This window comes from Phocoena phocoena, chromosome 7 (genome assembly GCF_963924675.1).
Source record: "Phocoena phocoena chromosome 7, mPhoPho1.1, whole genome shotgun sequence".
NCBI classification, from domain to species: Eukaryota; Metazoa; Chordata; class Mammalia; order Artiodactyla; family Phocoenidae; genus Phocoena; species Phocoena phocoena.
The window spans coordinates 48,086,934-48,104,111 of record NC_089225.1 but is presented as its reverse complement, the minus strand read 5'-3'; the positions used below and the strand labels follow the sequence as shown (position 1 = coordinate 48,104,111).

Sequence of the window (17,178 nt, the reverse complement as noted above, 5' to 3'; positions counted from 1 at the left end):
AACTTTTTTCACCAGGCAAAGCAGCTCTGTGCCTTATTAAAGGTGAGCATTAAAGAATAGTACTGTTAGAGGCAAGCTGCCTAGGGGCTGTGCTCCTCAGAAAGTACCACACTATGCAATAGCATAAGTGGTACCAGTACTTGGGAAAAGTTAATTTTTAATGAAAATGAGTTTATAGGCTAAACTGGCATAGACACTACAGAGAAAAAGGAAATATGTAGGTATGTTTGTACATCACTGTAGGTCCTTACCTTATAGTCAGGTGTCATTCTCACTGAATAAGTATTTTTCCCTTTTCCTCTTTCTCTGGGGACACTTTAAAAGCAGTTTTCATTTGGGAATTTGATAAAAGATTGACATTAACCCTCTTCGTTAGCCTATAGGGAGAGCATTCTATGGGTATATTAGCATCCTCTCTCTCCTGTTACTTACGATATTTTATGACCTGAATACCATAAATAGGAATTTGCTTTGATATGAGCAAATCTTAGAATACCAGGAATGAAAACACAAAGAAAGCATAGAACTTGAAGTTAGAAATCTCAGGCTCTACGGTTTATTACATAACTTGCTATGTGATGTCAAGCAAGTCACCTCACATCTCTGGCCTTTAAGCCCAGAGTTTTGAAGGGCACTGGGTGGGTCAGAGAACTAGCTCAGGAGAGTTTTACATGGACTACAGTGCCACCTATTGGAAAAAAGTAGACTATGAAAAACAACAAGAAATTACTGGATCAAGGTGGGTCAATTTTAACTCACTCATCTCCAAAAAAAAAAAAAAAAAAAAAAAAAAACCAGTAGTACAACGAACGGTATGGATCGCAGAAGAGTTTCAGAATTTCGTATTATATTTATTGTCAAATGACAGATGTGTGATGAATACATCATATAACAGGGTAATAGATTTCAGAAACATACGCTAAAAATCTGTTGCATGGCATAATCACATTGAACTCCATAAGGATGCTTTAAATTTTGGTTTAGATACTTTTTCAATTGTACATGCTTAAAATAAAAGTTGGAATTTTAGCTGTTAAGTTATTTAAGTGTAACCGTCCTGCCTGAGTTTCTACCTAGTTGGAATCCTGTACTCCAGGCTTTGGCACTCCCCCACTGCCCTGAGCCAGGCAGCACGTAAGCCTCTGTTGGCTGATCGCTATCCTGGTTTGAGAAACAGTGACAGAATACTAACAAATGCCCTCCAAGTCCTAGGAGGGCCACCCTCATCCCTTTCCTTTCCTGGCATCTACACCTTATAACAATGACCCTTCTAATTTTACTTTTAATTTTTTATGACTATAAATGCAATGGTTGGGCCTTACAGAAAGTAGGAAAAGACAGATAAGCCAGAAAAAATACTTAAAACACCATGTCATTATTAAGGAGAAAGATTACAGTTACTAACATTGTGTTATATAACCTTTTACTCACACAGACATATACATAGACATACACCACACACACTCACAATTGTATATCTACACATATACCTATATAGGAACCTTTTCCTCTTTTGCCAATATGACATCATACTGTACATGCTATCTTGTAACTTGCCTTTTTTTTCAGTTAATAATTTCTAACTTTCATGTCAATAACATTTTATCTTATCCTTTGCCCATATTTGAGTTGTCCCAATTGCAGTGAGATATATTTGTGGTATTTCTCTTTTTATAAGGGGTATGTATGTATATTTAATAGGTATGTTCCTAAATCACAGTTTTTATAAAGGTAATTGTTTATAATTAGATTCAAATATAATATCCGAAATAAATGATCAAGGAGAGTTTAAAGTGGAGAATTTCAACTTTTTTTTTTTGCTTTGAGAAATATCTGTTTTTAGTATTTGATATGACCTTTTATCAATTTAATACTACCCTGATCTATTATTGTCTTCAAATTTAAATTGTGTGTTACTTTCTTCAAAATGTTTCCTATTGCATAATTCAGTAAGCACTCTCAACTTTGAGATTAGGTTTGTTTTATCTACCTGATCCACTTCATTTCATGCACACAAGCATAGTTAGAGAGCATTCCTGAACTCATTCCGATTTAGGTGGGTTAACTTCATTCCTGAACTCATTACTAAACGAGGTGGGTTAGCTTAAGATAAATAAACATCAGTAACAGTGGAGAATGTTTTAAAAGTTCCTATACTGTTATTGGTAAGTTTAATTGGGTTGTTGGTATGCATTTGTAAGGGACAGCTGGAACCAATTCAACTCAACTCAGTTTTGAGCATGTATGGAGAATGGGTAAAATACCTCATTAGATACTGGGGTAGATTTAAAGAATCATACTAAGGAAGAATCTTACTCATTCGGGTTCAACCCCTTATCAGATGCTTGAAATCCATCTAGTCATAAAAAAGACTTATCATCATCATCTTCATTTTCCTATGACAGTCCCGGTTTGTACCTATTATCCCAGAGTAATTACTAATAGTGCCCCTCTTTCGATCTCAGGTGTCCAGATTGGATGATAAATTTCATTGCAACCCTATTGGTAAGTGACTTTGTTTAAGAACCTCTAGGGTTTGGAAATTCACCTACATAGTTGTTGGAGCTGATCTGAAAGCTCTTTGGCGAATCATGACTTTCATTTTCGATATCCAAGTGGATCTTAAAAACACAAAAATGGGGAGTCTTGTCTTATCTAGCAGGTAGTAAAACTAGGACAAGATTACCCTTAATATGTGTCATGAATGCAGGAAGGGTCACTGGAGGATTTTAGGGGGTAATTTTGTGATGCCATCAATCTATGAAGTAAAACTGCAGCAGATAGCAGAGAGCCTGTTGCAAATCATCCACCCTCTCCTGAATCCTGATTCATGGGATCATGAGGCTAAAATGTGGCTGGATTAGGAGTCAGGACATTTTGATCCTGACTGCACCCTAATTCTATTTATGCTTCTCATAATCTGTTCATGTAACTTCTCTAACGACAATTTTTTCATTCGTAAAGTGGGAGTAGCTTTTGTGGTGGTTGTGAGCTCAAATGAGACAATAGGTATGAAATTAATGCAAGGGATCGTTTGTTTCTATAAGGAGTGGGAAATCTCATAGGGATTTCTTCCATTTCAAAGAAGAGTTTCTAAAGAGTTTTTTTTTTTTTTTAAATCAGCCCTCTAGGCAGTCATAAGAGAAAAAAATCTGTAAATCATGCAAAGCAGACTCTTAAATAAGAAACCAAAATGGAAAGTAATGTGGTAGTATAGAGGAAGAAAAGACTGTTTCTTATTTGAATGAGGAAGTAATGAACAAATTCAGCCAATACTTTTCAACTTTTAATTGTCTGGCTCGGGCTTCAGGTAGACTGCTGGCATGTGCTTCTACCTTAGCAAACAGGAGAACAGGCATCCTTCCTGTGGTGATCACGTGCTTAAACCTTTTTGCCAACTGCTGTTAGGTGCATCAGCTTAGGATAATTATCCTCAAACCAAAATTGCTGTTTTTGGTAGAAGTAACTTGGCATTCAGGTGGATAATTCTAAACTATACTCAAGAGATGGTTTCGTATTCTGTGGGAGCACTTTGTGACTAGTTAATCCCCCAAAGCAGCCCCATTGCATGCAGGGCCTGCTTAAAAGTTAATGTCCTGCCTTTATAGTGTTACAGCTCCTTTATGGTAGAGCTAGTCAGTAATTCCCACCCTCAGAATCCGCTAGGTCAGGGTCATCTCTTCTGTGCTTTTGGTGCCAAACGCTGAGCTTTCAATTAAATATTTCAAGCAATTGAACTGGTCTGAGGCTGTTTCCGGATAAGGTCTTAGCCCAACTTAATGCTTATATCCCACTTCTGTGTAAAGATGTACTGGCTTTAGACACAACAATGCTACTAGTCAAGTTTGTTAATTAAAAAACCAAAAGCAGAACAGCTTTCTCACCTATGTGGGTTTTTTTAAAGCATGTGAATCTCCTTTCAACAATTTCATCTTTTCATGCATCAGACACTGAACAGAAATCTCAAATGCATATTATCTGCTATGTGTTTGAACTCATGGATGTTTAAGCAAAATTACCTAAGAGATAAATAATCATTGGTTCCTATAAATTCACATTCAATGACCCTGACCTACACTGTATTAGGTCCTGGGAAGAAAGTCTGCTAAGAGGTGGTCCTGCTAGAGAGGAGTTCACATCTAGGTATAAATGGAACCCAGATAACATCTTTAGGTCATTCTGCTCTTTGAGGTCTCTGAAAGATTGGCCTGAACCCCTGTTCCATAAATACCCTTTATAATATTATTGTAAATTCCCAAGGATTTATGTTCTTGGAGCCGCCTCTGGCTTGGACTTTATATCCTTTTTTTGGATTCTTATTTTCCAGTCTCTACTTTTTGAAATGTCCTTTCTCTCCTTGATTTAACGCCTCTCAAAGCTACCAGGACCATAGCGATGGTTTGCTGGTCACCAGGGAGAGGTTAGTAAGTATATCACATACCAAATAACTTAAATGAGCATTTTAGGCCTTCTATGGAGTCCTTTTAGCAACACTGCCACTTGGTAGTGTCCCTGCAATCCTGGCCTCTTCCCATTGGCTGGCTCCTCTTTCTGTCTCTTGTGTCATCTTACCCTTTTCTTCCCGCATTCGATTTAATCCTATCACCTCCTTATGAAATATATCTGGAACCTGACTAGTCTAAGCTATCACCTTCTCTCACCTAAATTTTTGCAATAGCTTTGTAACCTCAGGCTACTGTGACTACAGCAATCAGAATATTATCCTTTAAAAATGTAAAATAGATCCCATCACTGCTCAGAACCCTTTTGTGGTTTTCTACCTCACTTCATAAAATCCCAAGTCTTCACCAGGCCTTCCAGATCTATAAGAAAATCACTCTGATATCATGTCTATTTTTACCCCAGCAGGCTGGTTTCTGTTTTTCTTTAAACATGTGGAGCACACTTCTGCCTCAGAGCCTTTGCACTTGTCAACTATGCCTGGAACACTCTTTCCCCAGTATCCCATTCCATTCAGGTCTCTTTTCCAATGTCATTTTTTCAGTTAGGACATTTTCTAATCTCCTTCCTTATCTTACTTTCATCATGGCATTTATCATTATCTGGTATACTATATAATTTACTTGTTTCTTTATCCTCTTCTCTCCAGATCACTGGTTTGAAAACTATAGTATGTGTCAGAATCAGCTGGAGTGCTTGTCAAAGCATGTATTCCCGTGCCTCAACCCCAGAGTCTCCGATTCAATGATCTGGACTGGGGCTTGAGAATTTGCAATTCTAACAAGTTCCCAGCAACACTGATGCTGCTGATTTGTGAATCACACTTGAGAATCAGTGCACTAGAGCGACTCTGTCCAATACAGTGGCCACTCACCACATGTGTGTTTAAACTATTTAAATTTAAGTGAAATGAAAAATTCAGTTTGTTAGTCCACTGGCTCAATGTATTTCAGATGCTCAGTAGCTACATGCAGTGAGTGGCCACAGTATTGGACAGGACAGATACAGAGCATTTCTATCATTGCCGAAAGTTCTGTTGGACAGCCCTGTTCTAGAACATAAACTACATGAAGATGGATTTCTTTTTGGTTCCCCCACTTCCCCCTGCCCAGAATTATATTCTCATATTTATATAGCTGGTCCACTTGGGCTTACTCTAGTGTAAGGAATAAGGTAGATACATAGCTTTTTTTCCATCAGATTTTTCCCAATACTAGTTACTGAACGTTCAGTTCTTTCCCCAGAAATTTGAAATATCATTATCATAGGCAGTATTAAGTCCCCATCTGTATTTTTGTCTGTTAGAGAACTTTCTGGTCTTTTGCATTTATCTGCCTGGGAATAGGAATATTTTCCAGACAAAATTGGCTTCTGGAATTATTGAATAAAAAGTTGAACCTGTAATTATAGAATGAGAGAATAAGGTTATAAAGAAGATCTGTAACTTTGACTTGCCTTTCCAAGAGTCGTTTATTAGAAGACATTTAGGCAGTGAGTTCAAAGGTTCTAGTCAGCATGCAACGTTTTGGCTACAAAAAAAGTATAGTATAGTATACTATATATACTGTAGTGTGCAAAGATTATAGATGACCATATTGACTAAAGGAATAGGCCATAATTATAATATTCTTGGCCCATTATCCATCACCTTTATTAAATTAGAAAATTTATATATCACAGATAGAAATACAGTAATTCATTAAGGCATATCAGAAGGTTTAAATAAGAGTCAAATTGTTATTATCTTTAAAAAATTTTTAAGTATCTTTTTCCTTAAAGGTTTATATGTTTGTACATAAAGGGATGAAAAAATGGTAGCACAAAAATAGGGATTAACAAAACAAAACTTTAATCACTATTTTTGTCTTGTTAACTTTTAGTGTATATTTCCAGCAGAGACTCTAAAGAACTGTACATTTAAGAAAGTAAAAGATGTTTGAAGTGTAAAGTTTAGAATTTTTCCATGAATTAGTTGGCACATTTATATATATAGAGAAAGAGAAATATAATCTGAACGTAGCACCATTTACTCATAGACCACAGTGGACAGCTCTCCATTTAGTTGGCAGTGAAAATTCTCTCCTCTTCCAGCTTAACTGTATTTGTAATTATATTGTATTTTTCTAGGCATTACCTAATCCTTCTTAAGTTTATTTACTATCAGGGAAAGAAGTACCATTTTCCAAATCTAGAATCGGTACGTAGAATCAAATTGCTATCATAGAGTACTATGTTACGAAAAAATGAACTTCAACAATACCATTATGCTAGTTTTTCTCTCAATGAAATTAAATATGTACTATCCAAAGCCAAAATTCGGGAAATTATAGAAAATTTATGTATGAACATACTAGATAGCTCAAGAGAAGGACATAAAACTCCTAAATATTACTGTGCAAGCATTTAATAAAGATATGGGAAATGTATTTTGGGTATTGAAACATATTCCAGAGAACATTTTTTTACTGAGGGACTTAGTCTTTTATTTATTTATTTTTGTTGGTATATGTATAATGGGTACAACTTGTATGTGGGAGAGAGAAGGGAGGTGAGTGTACTATTATGAAATATACCTCTTTTTCCCAAATCAACTGGAATGGCTTAAGAATGGGCAACAACCGTAGAAGGTGAGGGTGAGGTAGGGTCTGAATCCAGGGGATGGTTTGAAAATCTATATAAAGTGTTTGACCTCAAGACCACACAGTGCCAGACAACTAATCCTTCCCCAGCAGGACACTGCCTGTCTGAATGTTGAACCAGAGAGGCTACATACCTGGGAGTTCCACTTAGGAGACTGGGAATGAGGTGCATATGAAAACAGATTACTAAATTAAAAATAGCATGCTGAACAGTGAGATTTTTAGCCTCATTTCCCTGTCAACTTTCTAAAAAGCTGGTAGCTGGGTTCATATATCTACTCAAGAAATTGGAGAATTATTTTTTATTGATAGTTATACCTCCCATTGGAAAAAAAAATAGCTGCCCACCTGATTACCCTCAAATGAAGCCCATCAACCTATATACCTCAGTTCATGAAAATAGGACTTTTACACAGTGTTTTAGTGCCGCAGTCTTAAATACAATCTAATAGCTTAGGATCTCCAGGTGTTTGAGGAAAGCACATAATACAAAAGATTTTTTGGCGTGCTTTCCTTAAAGGCTGACAGTTAAGAAAGAATTGGAGCAGAAACTAACACACCATTGTAAAGCAATTATATTACATTAAAGATGTTAAAAAAAAAGAAAGAAAAAGAATTGGAGACCACACTGTTCTGTTGATGCTGTGAATGGAAACAAAAGTCTGTGTCAACAGTTGGAGTCTGCGGAAACCGAAGCAAAAAATTAAGAAGTGTCTCTGAATCTCAAGTTGGATTAACAATTCCCTATAGAGATAGGTTATGTATTACCATTAGTGTTTAACACTTAATCACTATTTAAAATTATCTCATACATTTACTTGGTTATTTTTTCATTGTCTAGCATAAGAGTCCATAAACTTTTTCTGTCAAGACCCAGATAGTAAAAATATTAGGTTTTGTGGGCCGTACAGTTTCAGTCACATCTACTCAAATCTGCCATTGTAACACAAAAGTAGCCCTAGATATTATGTAAACAAATGAGCATGGCTGTGTGCCAGTAAACCTTTATTTATAAAAAACAGGCTGTGGGCCCTCTTTGACCTGCAGACTGTAGTTTGCTGACATTTGGTCTAGTCCATCTAGCAGAGTATTAGATCTACGAGAGAAGGTATGCTATAACAGTTGTACTATGTCTCCAGTGCCTAGAAAATATTAAATGCTGTTTGAATGAATTAAGAAATCTGTACGACACTCTTCTTTAGGATTTGTGGGCTTCCTCATGTAGATTCTTTCTATGCTTTCTAAAGCCCAAAGGGTGATAATACTTCATGCTTATGAGAACCAGTTTATAAGCTAAAGATTGCTCATATTCCAAATGACATTGTAAAGGAGCATCTGCTAAACCAAGTGACTGCTTTTGGATAAGGAAGGGCTTTTCCTTCTACTGAAATCTATGATATGAAGACAAGTTGGCAGATAAAATATACAGAAGTTTTAAACCAACACAAGGATCCAAGCTCTCTTGAATACTATTCAGAGGTTTTAAACTATTATAATTTTGTCTGCTTAAATAGCTTGTAGTTAGATTTTTCAGCTGCTTTCACACATAGTATTTTGCAGCCTTGTTTTATCTACTGAGGACAAGAGGCCCTAGGAAAAAAGCTTGAAACAATAAATTTAACAGTTAATGAAATTGTTCTATGATCAGTATTACTCTTGTTTTACAGTAAACCTATGATGGACTTGTTGATATTCCTCTGTGCACAGTATCACTTAAATCCATCAAGTCACACAATTGATCTGCTGTCAGCTGAAAAGAACCCCATTAAATTTAAGCCAAACACACCAATAGGAATGTTGGAGGTAGAAAAAGTAATTTTAAAGCCAAAAATTTTGGATAAGAAAAAACCTACACCTATAATACCAGAGGTAAGATTTTCACTGTAAATTTTGGTGTCTCACAGCTAAAATACTAAGTTGATTTTTTTAGTCATTATCTGCAGCTCATTGCAAATGAAATAAAATTGCCTTTCCTGGTCAAATTCGACGTAAACATGGCTATTGTGTTTTCCTGGGCCACTTTGTTTACAATTCACTTCGTTGTTTATCCTTGGATTAACTAGAATTTGGGGAATACTTCAGATTTTAGATGCTCTAAAGTGATCTATATGATAGTATCAGAATCTGACAATTATTACTATATTTTAAGCTACTCTTTTAAAACGTTTATATTAAAAAAAGGTTTTATACTCTTTTAATACAAATTCCTTTAAGAATTTATTAAAATAATTTTTTCGGCTTTGGTAAGCCATAGTTGTAATTTATTTAAATTATTGTTAATTTGAGCTACATGATGGCTCCGTTTTCTGTGATGTATGAATTTTAAGCAAAACGTTTTAACCACAGTGATTCTAATATCATCAATTCTCCTTTATTTATAAAATTGTTCTTTTTCTGTAAGCAACAGGGGTAGAAGTTTATGGGTTTCTAGAAATACTCTTTCATTAGGAATGATATTAACCATTTTTAACTTCACAAAATATATAAAGGTTTACATATTAAATTAGTAGTTCATCTACATATGACTTGAGTAATACATTCTCATATTTTCTTCAAAAAGTTAACTTTTTTGGACAATACTAAAACAGCTGCTTTCTATAAAATATGAATATTAAATATTCACCAGGATACTGGGCTATTTTCTAGCAAGATATACATGCTACTTATCTAAATGGAAATAGTATTATTTATGCTATAACATGGGACTATATATGGTATTTTAGTTTTATGAATACATGTTAAACTTTGAAGATCTGCAATCTGTAGGTTTCACTTAAGATGGTCACATGTTTCTAAATTCCATTTACATATAGAATTTAATTGTTACATTAAAATGTGGAGAAGCTTAAAATCTTCTCAATAATTTTGAATTAGCAGTATTAAATATTTAAATGACTATTGTAATATTCTTTACTAATATATTAAAATTAACCAAAGTAGTAATAATAATAGTGACAACAATAGGTAGTCACAATAGTTAATGTTTACTTATTGATAATTTACAATGGGCCAGACACTGTGTTAAGCTCTTTATAATGGATTAACTCGTTTATCTTACCTCAAATAAGAGAAGTTCAAAAATGTTAATGTCTTAATTAAAATATCCCTGTTTTTTTCATTGAGACAACTGACCATTAGAAAGATAAATATTTCTCAACTAAAAACAATAGAATAAAACATATATAATTCTATTATTATGTATGTTTGCTAATTTTGTTTTTTTGTTGTTGTTTTTTTTGGTTTGTTTTTTGGGTTCGCGGGCCTCTCACTGTTGTGGCCTCTCCCGTTGCGGAGCACAGGCTCCAGACGCGCAGGCTCAGCGGCCATGGCTCACAGGCCCAGCCGCTCCGCGGCATGTGGGATCTTCCCAGACCGGGGCACGAACCTGTGTCCCCTCCATCGGCAGGCGGACTGTCAACCACTGCGCCACCAGGGAAGCCCTGTTTGCTAATTATAAAGTAAATATTATATGGAATAAAGCAAAAACATCTGTAGGACTAGATATGAGGCTTTTATGTTTCTTTTTGGATTTAAATCTACTTAATACTTTACAAGAGTTATGAATTTAATCTAGATTACTTAATAAGCAAACTATTTCTAAGAATCTGGTTTGGATTTAGGAAGTAACATTAATCAAAAAGAAAATTTTACAACAAAGTAGAAAAACACTGTTTATCATACCAATATATAATTGTAGATTATCTCATTGTTCTAGATGTCATTGTAGAAAGTTTGTTTCAGTAAATCATGGTATAACTCTGGCTTTAATCTGTGTTTCAGAAAACTGTGAGAGTAGTGATCAATTTTAAGAAAACGCAGAAGACGATAGTGAGAGTTAGCCCACATGCACCACTTGAAGAACTTGCCCCTGTTATATGCAGCAAATGTGAGTTTGATCCATTACATACACTATTATTGAAGGACTATCAGTCTCAGGAGCCCCTCGACTTGACAAAATCTCTTAATGAGCTGGGACTAAGAGAATTATATGCCATGGATGTCAGCAGAGGTAAGTAGACTTTTCATGTTATTCATTTGGTGCATATATGTGCATGTTTTGTGTTTATGTGTAAGTGTTCTCAAGTTCATAATGGCACGTTAATGGATCCTGTAGTAAAGTCACTACATGTCACTGGGAATAAGAAGAGAAAACTAAATGTAGTAAAATTTAACTTGAGTTCAGTTATTCAAATTGGAATAAAAACATGTCTTTCTTAGCTGTCATCCACATCTTACACCTTTCCATCTACCTATGAATATTTGGGCTGTAATTTAACTTAATTCTTTGTGGTTTTAAGATTTAAACAGAAAATTAAAGTTTACATGTAAAGTCGTTGTTCTAAAGAAGTGTGAATTACAATAGACTCGCCATGGATTTGTCTGAGTCTTAATTATCTTTCAAATTGGGGAGTTTCTTGACAAACTTTTTTCTAAGTTCAGCACCCAAAATCAACTGGCTTATAAAATGAATCCGTCTACTTACAAAAATCTTCTAAATAGGAATAGCTTAGAGTGTAAATCTATAGAAATAATGTATTAAAATTTGGAGATTTTAGATAATGTTGGTTTCTATGATGTCTGATAGGTAAATGAAAGTTTATTCAACACAAATCTGTTTTATTAGGAGAAATAAAAGTTTAGTGAAGAATGATTACTTACATCCTCTGTGTATAGAGAACTTCAAACTTTATCCTGAGATTGTGGCTTTAAATAATCCATAAATGACTATTTCAACTCAGTGATGTTTTATACTTGAACAAACATTATCTTTTCAGCCAATTTACCCTCTTTTACCCCCTCCTTCTGTAGCCACTTCTGTTACTGCCTTCAATAAGTCATCTTTACAAGGTAAGACACATGAATCAGTAGAAACAGATTATAATATGAAATCTCTATTTCTATTGGGTAAATTGAAAACAAGATTATAATATGAAATCTCTATTTCTATTGGGTAAATTGAAAACAAGCTGCTAATTTTACCTGTTTTCTTATCATTACTAATATGTACATTCTGTAAAAGATTTTAATTTAGAAAGTCTTTGGTTTTTATTTCCTGAAAAATAGTTTAAAGCCCCCTACCTTGATTTCTGAATTTAATTTCAGTAATTACATTTCAATAATTGTTTGAAAATTAATATCATCTTAAGAATAACAAAAACATATTCTTGACTCTCAGACAGAAAATGATGTTGCTATGATCTTTATTGTGTACATATACTGATAACTTGGTGGTTCCATGGAAGAGTCTCAGATTATTTCTTTTGAAACAGTTATTCAGAATTATAAGGGTATATTCATCATAGGAAATGTTTGCAACCATTAAATTGTTTGTGAATATTTTGTAATAACATGGAAAGTGCTTATGCTAAAATCAGCTTTTAAAGCTTTTTAAATGTTTAATACAGTATGTTTTAAAAAAAAGCTTTTACATGAAATTTCTGAAAAGAAATACAAAAAATTTAAGAGTTGATACCTTTAGGTGGTAGGGCGATGGGTGAATTTTTGTCATCCTCCTTTTCTTTATTTTTTTTTAAAGTTTACTTTATTTAAAAAAAATTTTGATTTACAAGGTTGTGTTAGTTTCAGGTGTACAGCAAAGTGAATCAGTTATACATATATCCACTCTTTTTTAGATTCTTTTCCCATATAGGTCATTACAGAGTACTGAGTAGAGTTCCCTGTGCTATACAGTAGGTCTATTTTATATATATCCTTCTTTTCTTTATATTATAGAATTTTTTAATGGAAATGTATTACTTTCATAGAGGAAAACTTTATTAAAAATTAGCCGTTAGGGGCTTCCCTGGTGGCGCAGTGGTTGAGAGTCCGCCTGCCGATGCAGGGGACATGGGTTCGTGCCCCGGTCTGGGAGAATCCCACATGCCGCGGAGCGGCTGGGCCCGTGAGCCGTGGCCGCTGGGCCTGCGCGTCCGGAGCCTGTGCTCTGCAATGGGAGAGGCCACGGCAGTGAGAGGCCCGCGTACCACAAAAAAAAAAAAAAAAAAAAAAAAAAAATTAGCCGTTAATAATAAAGTCTGGAAATCTGTTTCCCCATTAAAAAAGGATAGGCTCAGATAATTGATTACTATAATAATTACCCCCTACTAAAAAAAACAATAAAGTGTACACATTATACATTATTGGATTATTGGAATCTTCTTTCTTTACCACTTCCAATTTTTTTTATAACACAATGAGCCTCGCAATTCCAAGAATTAAGCCCACATCAGTAATAGTGTGATTATTTTTAGCGGCTGTCATGAAGACTAGCCTAATCAAAGGAGTTGAAAATTCTTATGTTTGTAAAGTATATACTGGCTAATAATCAGAAGATAGGCATGTTAATTCTGACACTACATTAGCTTTCAAGCTCATTGGCAAACTGATAGGGCAAATGCTTTATTTGTGTGGATCTCACCTTCCACTTCTATAATAATCTAGAGGTAGGAAAAAGTGTCCTCTGGTTCTTCCAGCAACAGCATTCTGTTACTTGTACTTGGCTTTTGCTTCTAACTTTGCCAGTCTCTACATACATAACCGAAAGCAAATTCCATAATCTTGTTGGCCTCAGTTTGAAGGTGTTGAATGCATTGATTTCTAATATCCCCTCCAGCTAAAAAAAAGTATGTGGTTTATGCAGAGTATTAAATGTTGTGAACATAATCTTAAGAGATTGTAACAGGAAAATGTAAAAAAAGCTCCTTTTACAGTGTCAAAATCTACAGGGTCAATCCAAATGTTGTAAATGCTCCTGCCTCCTTATTTTGTCCGATATTATCAGAAGGCTTAGAACTTTGTGTGCAATTATTTACAGCCTCTCTTTGGGAAATAGGAAACTACAGTATTTGAGTTGCTTTTCTAAGTAAGCTCAACTCCTTGTCTTAGTGTTTAACTCTGACTTGTAGTGATCCCTGAAAGTGAGCTTTAGGTGAAGACTTAGGAGTTAACCAGAGTAGAGGATGCCCAGATGCCTGGAAATTGCTTTACCAAAAATAACTACATGAGTACTCTGGTTATAATTATTGTACTGCACCACCATGTGAACTTTCTATTTACTGTTCCAACTAAATTTAATTGTATATCTACATTCAATTAATGGAGGAGTCTATCTTAAAATGAAAGAGTATAGGAATAAACCTACCTAAGGATACGAAAGACCTGTATGCAGAAAATTATAAGACACTGATGAAAGAAATTAAAGATGATACAAATAGATGGAGAGATATACCATGTTCTTGGATGGGAAGAATCAACATTGTGAAAATGACTCTACTACCCAAAGCAATCTACAGATTCAATGCAATCCCTATCAAACTACCACTGGCGTTTTTCACAGAACTAGAACAAAAAATTTCGCAATTTGTATGGAAACACAAAAGACCCCGAATAGCCAAAGCAATCTTTAGAACGAAAAAAGGAGCTGGAGGAATAAGGCTCCCTGACTTCAGACTATATTACAAAGCAACAGTAATCAAGACAGTATGGTACTGGCACAAAAACAGAAAGATAGATCAGTGGAACAGGATAGAAAGCCCAGAGGTAAACCCACGCACATATGGACACCTTATCTTTGATAAAGGAGGCAGGAATGTACAGTGGAGAAAGGACAGCCTCTTCAATAAATGGTGCTGGGAAAACTGGACAGGTACATGTAAAAGTATGAGATTAGATCACTGCCTAACACCATACACAAAAATAAGCTCAAAATGGATTAAAGACCTAAATGTAAGGCCAGAAACTATCAAACTCTTAGAAGAAAACATAGGAAGAACACTCTATGACATAAATCACAGCAAGATCCTTTCTGACCCACCTCCTAGAGTAATGGAAATAAAAACAAAAATAAACAAATGGGACCTAATGAAACTTCAAAGCTTTTGCACAGCAAAGGAAACCATAACCAAGACCAAAAGACAACCCTCAGAATGGGAGAAAACATTTGCAAATGAAGCAACTGACAAAGGATTAATCTCCAAAATTTACAAGCAGCTCATGCAGCTCAATAACAAAAAAACAAACAACCCCATCCAAAAATGGGCAGAAGACCTAAATAGACATTTCTCCAAAGAAGATATACAGAATGCCAACAAACACATGAAAGAATGCTCAACATCATTAATCATTAGAGAAATGCAAATCAAAACTACAATGAGATATCATCTCACACCAGTCAGAATGGCCATCATCAAAAAATCTACAAACAATAAATGCTGGAGAGGGTGTGGAGAAAAGGGGACACTCTTGCACTGCTGGTGGGAATGTGAATTGGTTCAGCCACTGTGGAGAACACTATGGAGGTTCCTTAAAAAACTACAAATAGAATTACCATATGACCCAGCAATCCCACTACTTGGCATATACCCTGAGAAAACCAAAATTCAAAGAGAGTCATGTACCAAAATGTTCATTGCAGCTCTATTTACAATAGCCAGGACATGGAAACAACCTAAGCGCCCATCATCGGATGAATGGATAAAGAAGATGTGGCACATATACACAATGGAATATTACTCAGCCTTAAAAAGAAATGAAATTGAGCTATTTGTAATGAGATGGATAGACCTAGAATCTGTCATACAGAGTGAAGTAAGTCAGAAAGAAAAAGACAAATACCGTATGCTAACACATATATATGGAATTTAAGGGAAAAAAATGTCATGAAGAACCTAGGGGTAAGATAGGAATAAAGACGCAGACCTACTGGAGAACGGACTTAAGGATATGGGGAGGGGGAAGGGTGAGTTTTGACAGGGCGAGAGAGAGTCATGGACATATACACACTAACAAACGTAGTAAGGTAGATAGCTGGGGGGAAGCAGCCGCAAGGCACAGGGATATTAGCTCGGTGCTTTGTGACAGCCTGGAAGGGTGGGATGGGGAGAGTGGGAGGGAGGGAGACGCAAGAGGGAAGACATATGGGAACATATGTATATGTATAGCTGATTCACTTTGTTGTAAAGCAGAAACTAACACACCATTGTAAAGCAATTATACCCCAATAAAGATGTTTAAAAAAAAAAAAAAAAAAAAAATGAAAGAGTAGCATTTCTTAAAAAAAAAAAAGTCAGAGGTATTACACATCATCTTTAAATGGATACTGGATTCAGTTCTACTATTTAATGTCTGTTTTTCTTGGTGCAAGTTATTCAGACTTTCTGGTCACCATCACTAAGGCCTCAGATGTGTAATGAGATAGTACCATCTACTTCCAATTCTTTACATTCCCTAACTTATAAAAAGAAATCAGGATAACAACTTGTGACACCTACCTCATAGGATTGTTCTAAAGAGTGAGTTAGGCTTGTGAAAAAATCTTTAACCACAAAGTGCTGTCCACATGTCTATTACTATTAATTGTTAGCATTGTCAGCATTGTATAGCATGCATAGTGCTTATTTAATATTTGAAGCGTCAGATTTATGAAGTTTTAATCTGTGAAATATAGTTCTACTTTAGTGTCTTATTGAGGAAAATTGCATTAATGTATTTATTGGTGTTAACTATGTTTGCTTCCATGGAATAACTCCTACTTTGTCATAATTTATTTAATTTTTTAAACATTTCCTTTAAATAAAAAGACTATATATTTACTCCTAAGAAAGGGCTATGTATTTGAGACTTTACATTGAGCTGTAAGTTCTGCTACAGATATATCCCACAAATGTCAATATATAGTACTTTGTCTCCAGTGTCACTGAAATTATACTGTGGTTTACCATAAAACCCATATGTGTTTCATAGGAGAAATCTTTTTAAAATTTATAAATCCCTACTCCTGTGTGTCTCTCTCTCTTTAAAATTTGCAACTTATCTGTTGAAGAAACCAGGTCATTTGTCTTATGGTGTTTCCCACATTCAGAATTTTGCTGATTGCATCCTGTGGTGCCACTTACATGTTTCTTTATCCTCTGCTTCCTGTAAATTGATTGTTAAATTTAGAGACTTGATCAGATTTGGGTGAGATATTTTTGCTAAGAATATTTCATGGATGGTATTGTGTATTTCCATTAACAGACCTGTAATAACAAGTTATCTTTTTTTGATGTTAGCCATCAATAATCTTTGCTTATGTCTTTTT

General features: G+C 35.0%; 1 protein-coding gene across 1 annotated transcript in view; it reads left to right on the top strand.

The window, feature by feature from the left end:
- Positions 1-17,178, top strand: part of COBLL1 (cordon-bleu WH2 repeat protein like 1) — a 163,067-nt gene that overhangs the window by 104,125 nt on the left and 41,764 nt on the right. The window contains exons 8-10 of the mRNA XM_065880142.1: positions 8,768-8,969; positions 10,881-11,109; positions 11,910-11,948. Coding sequence (XP_065736214.1) covers positions 8,768-8,969; positions 10,881-11,109; positions 11,910-11,948 — 470 coding nt within the window. The remainder of the gene's footprint in view (positions 1-8,767; positions 8,970-10,880; positions 11,110-11,909; positions 11,949-17,178) is intronic.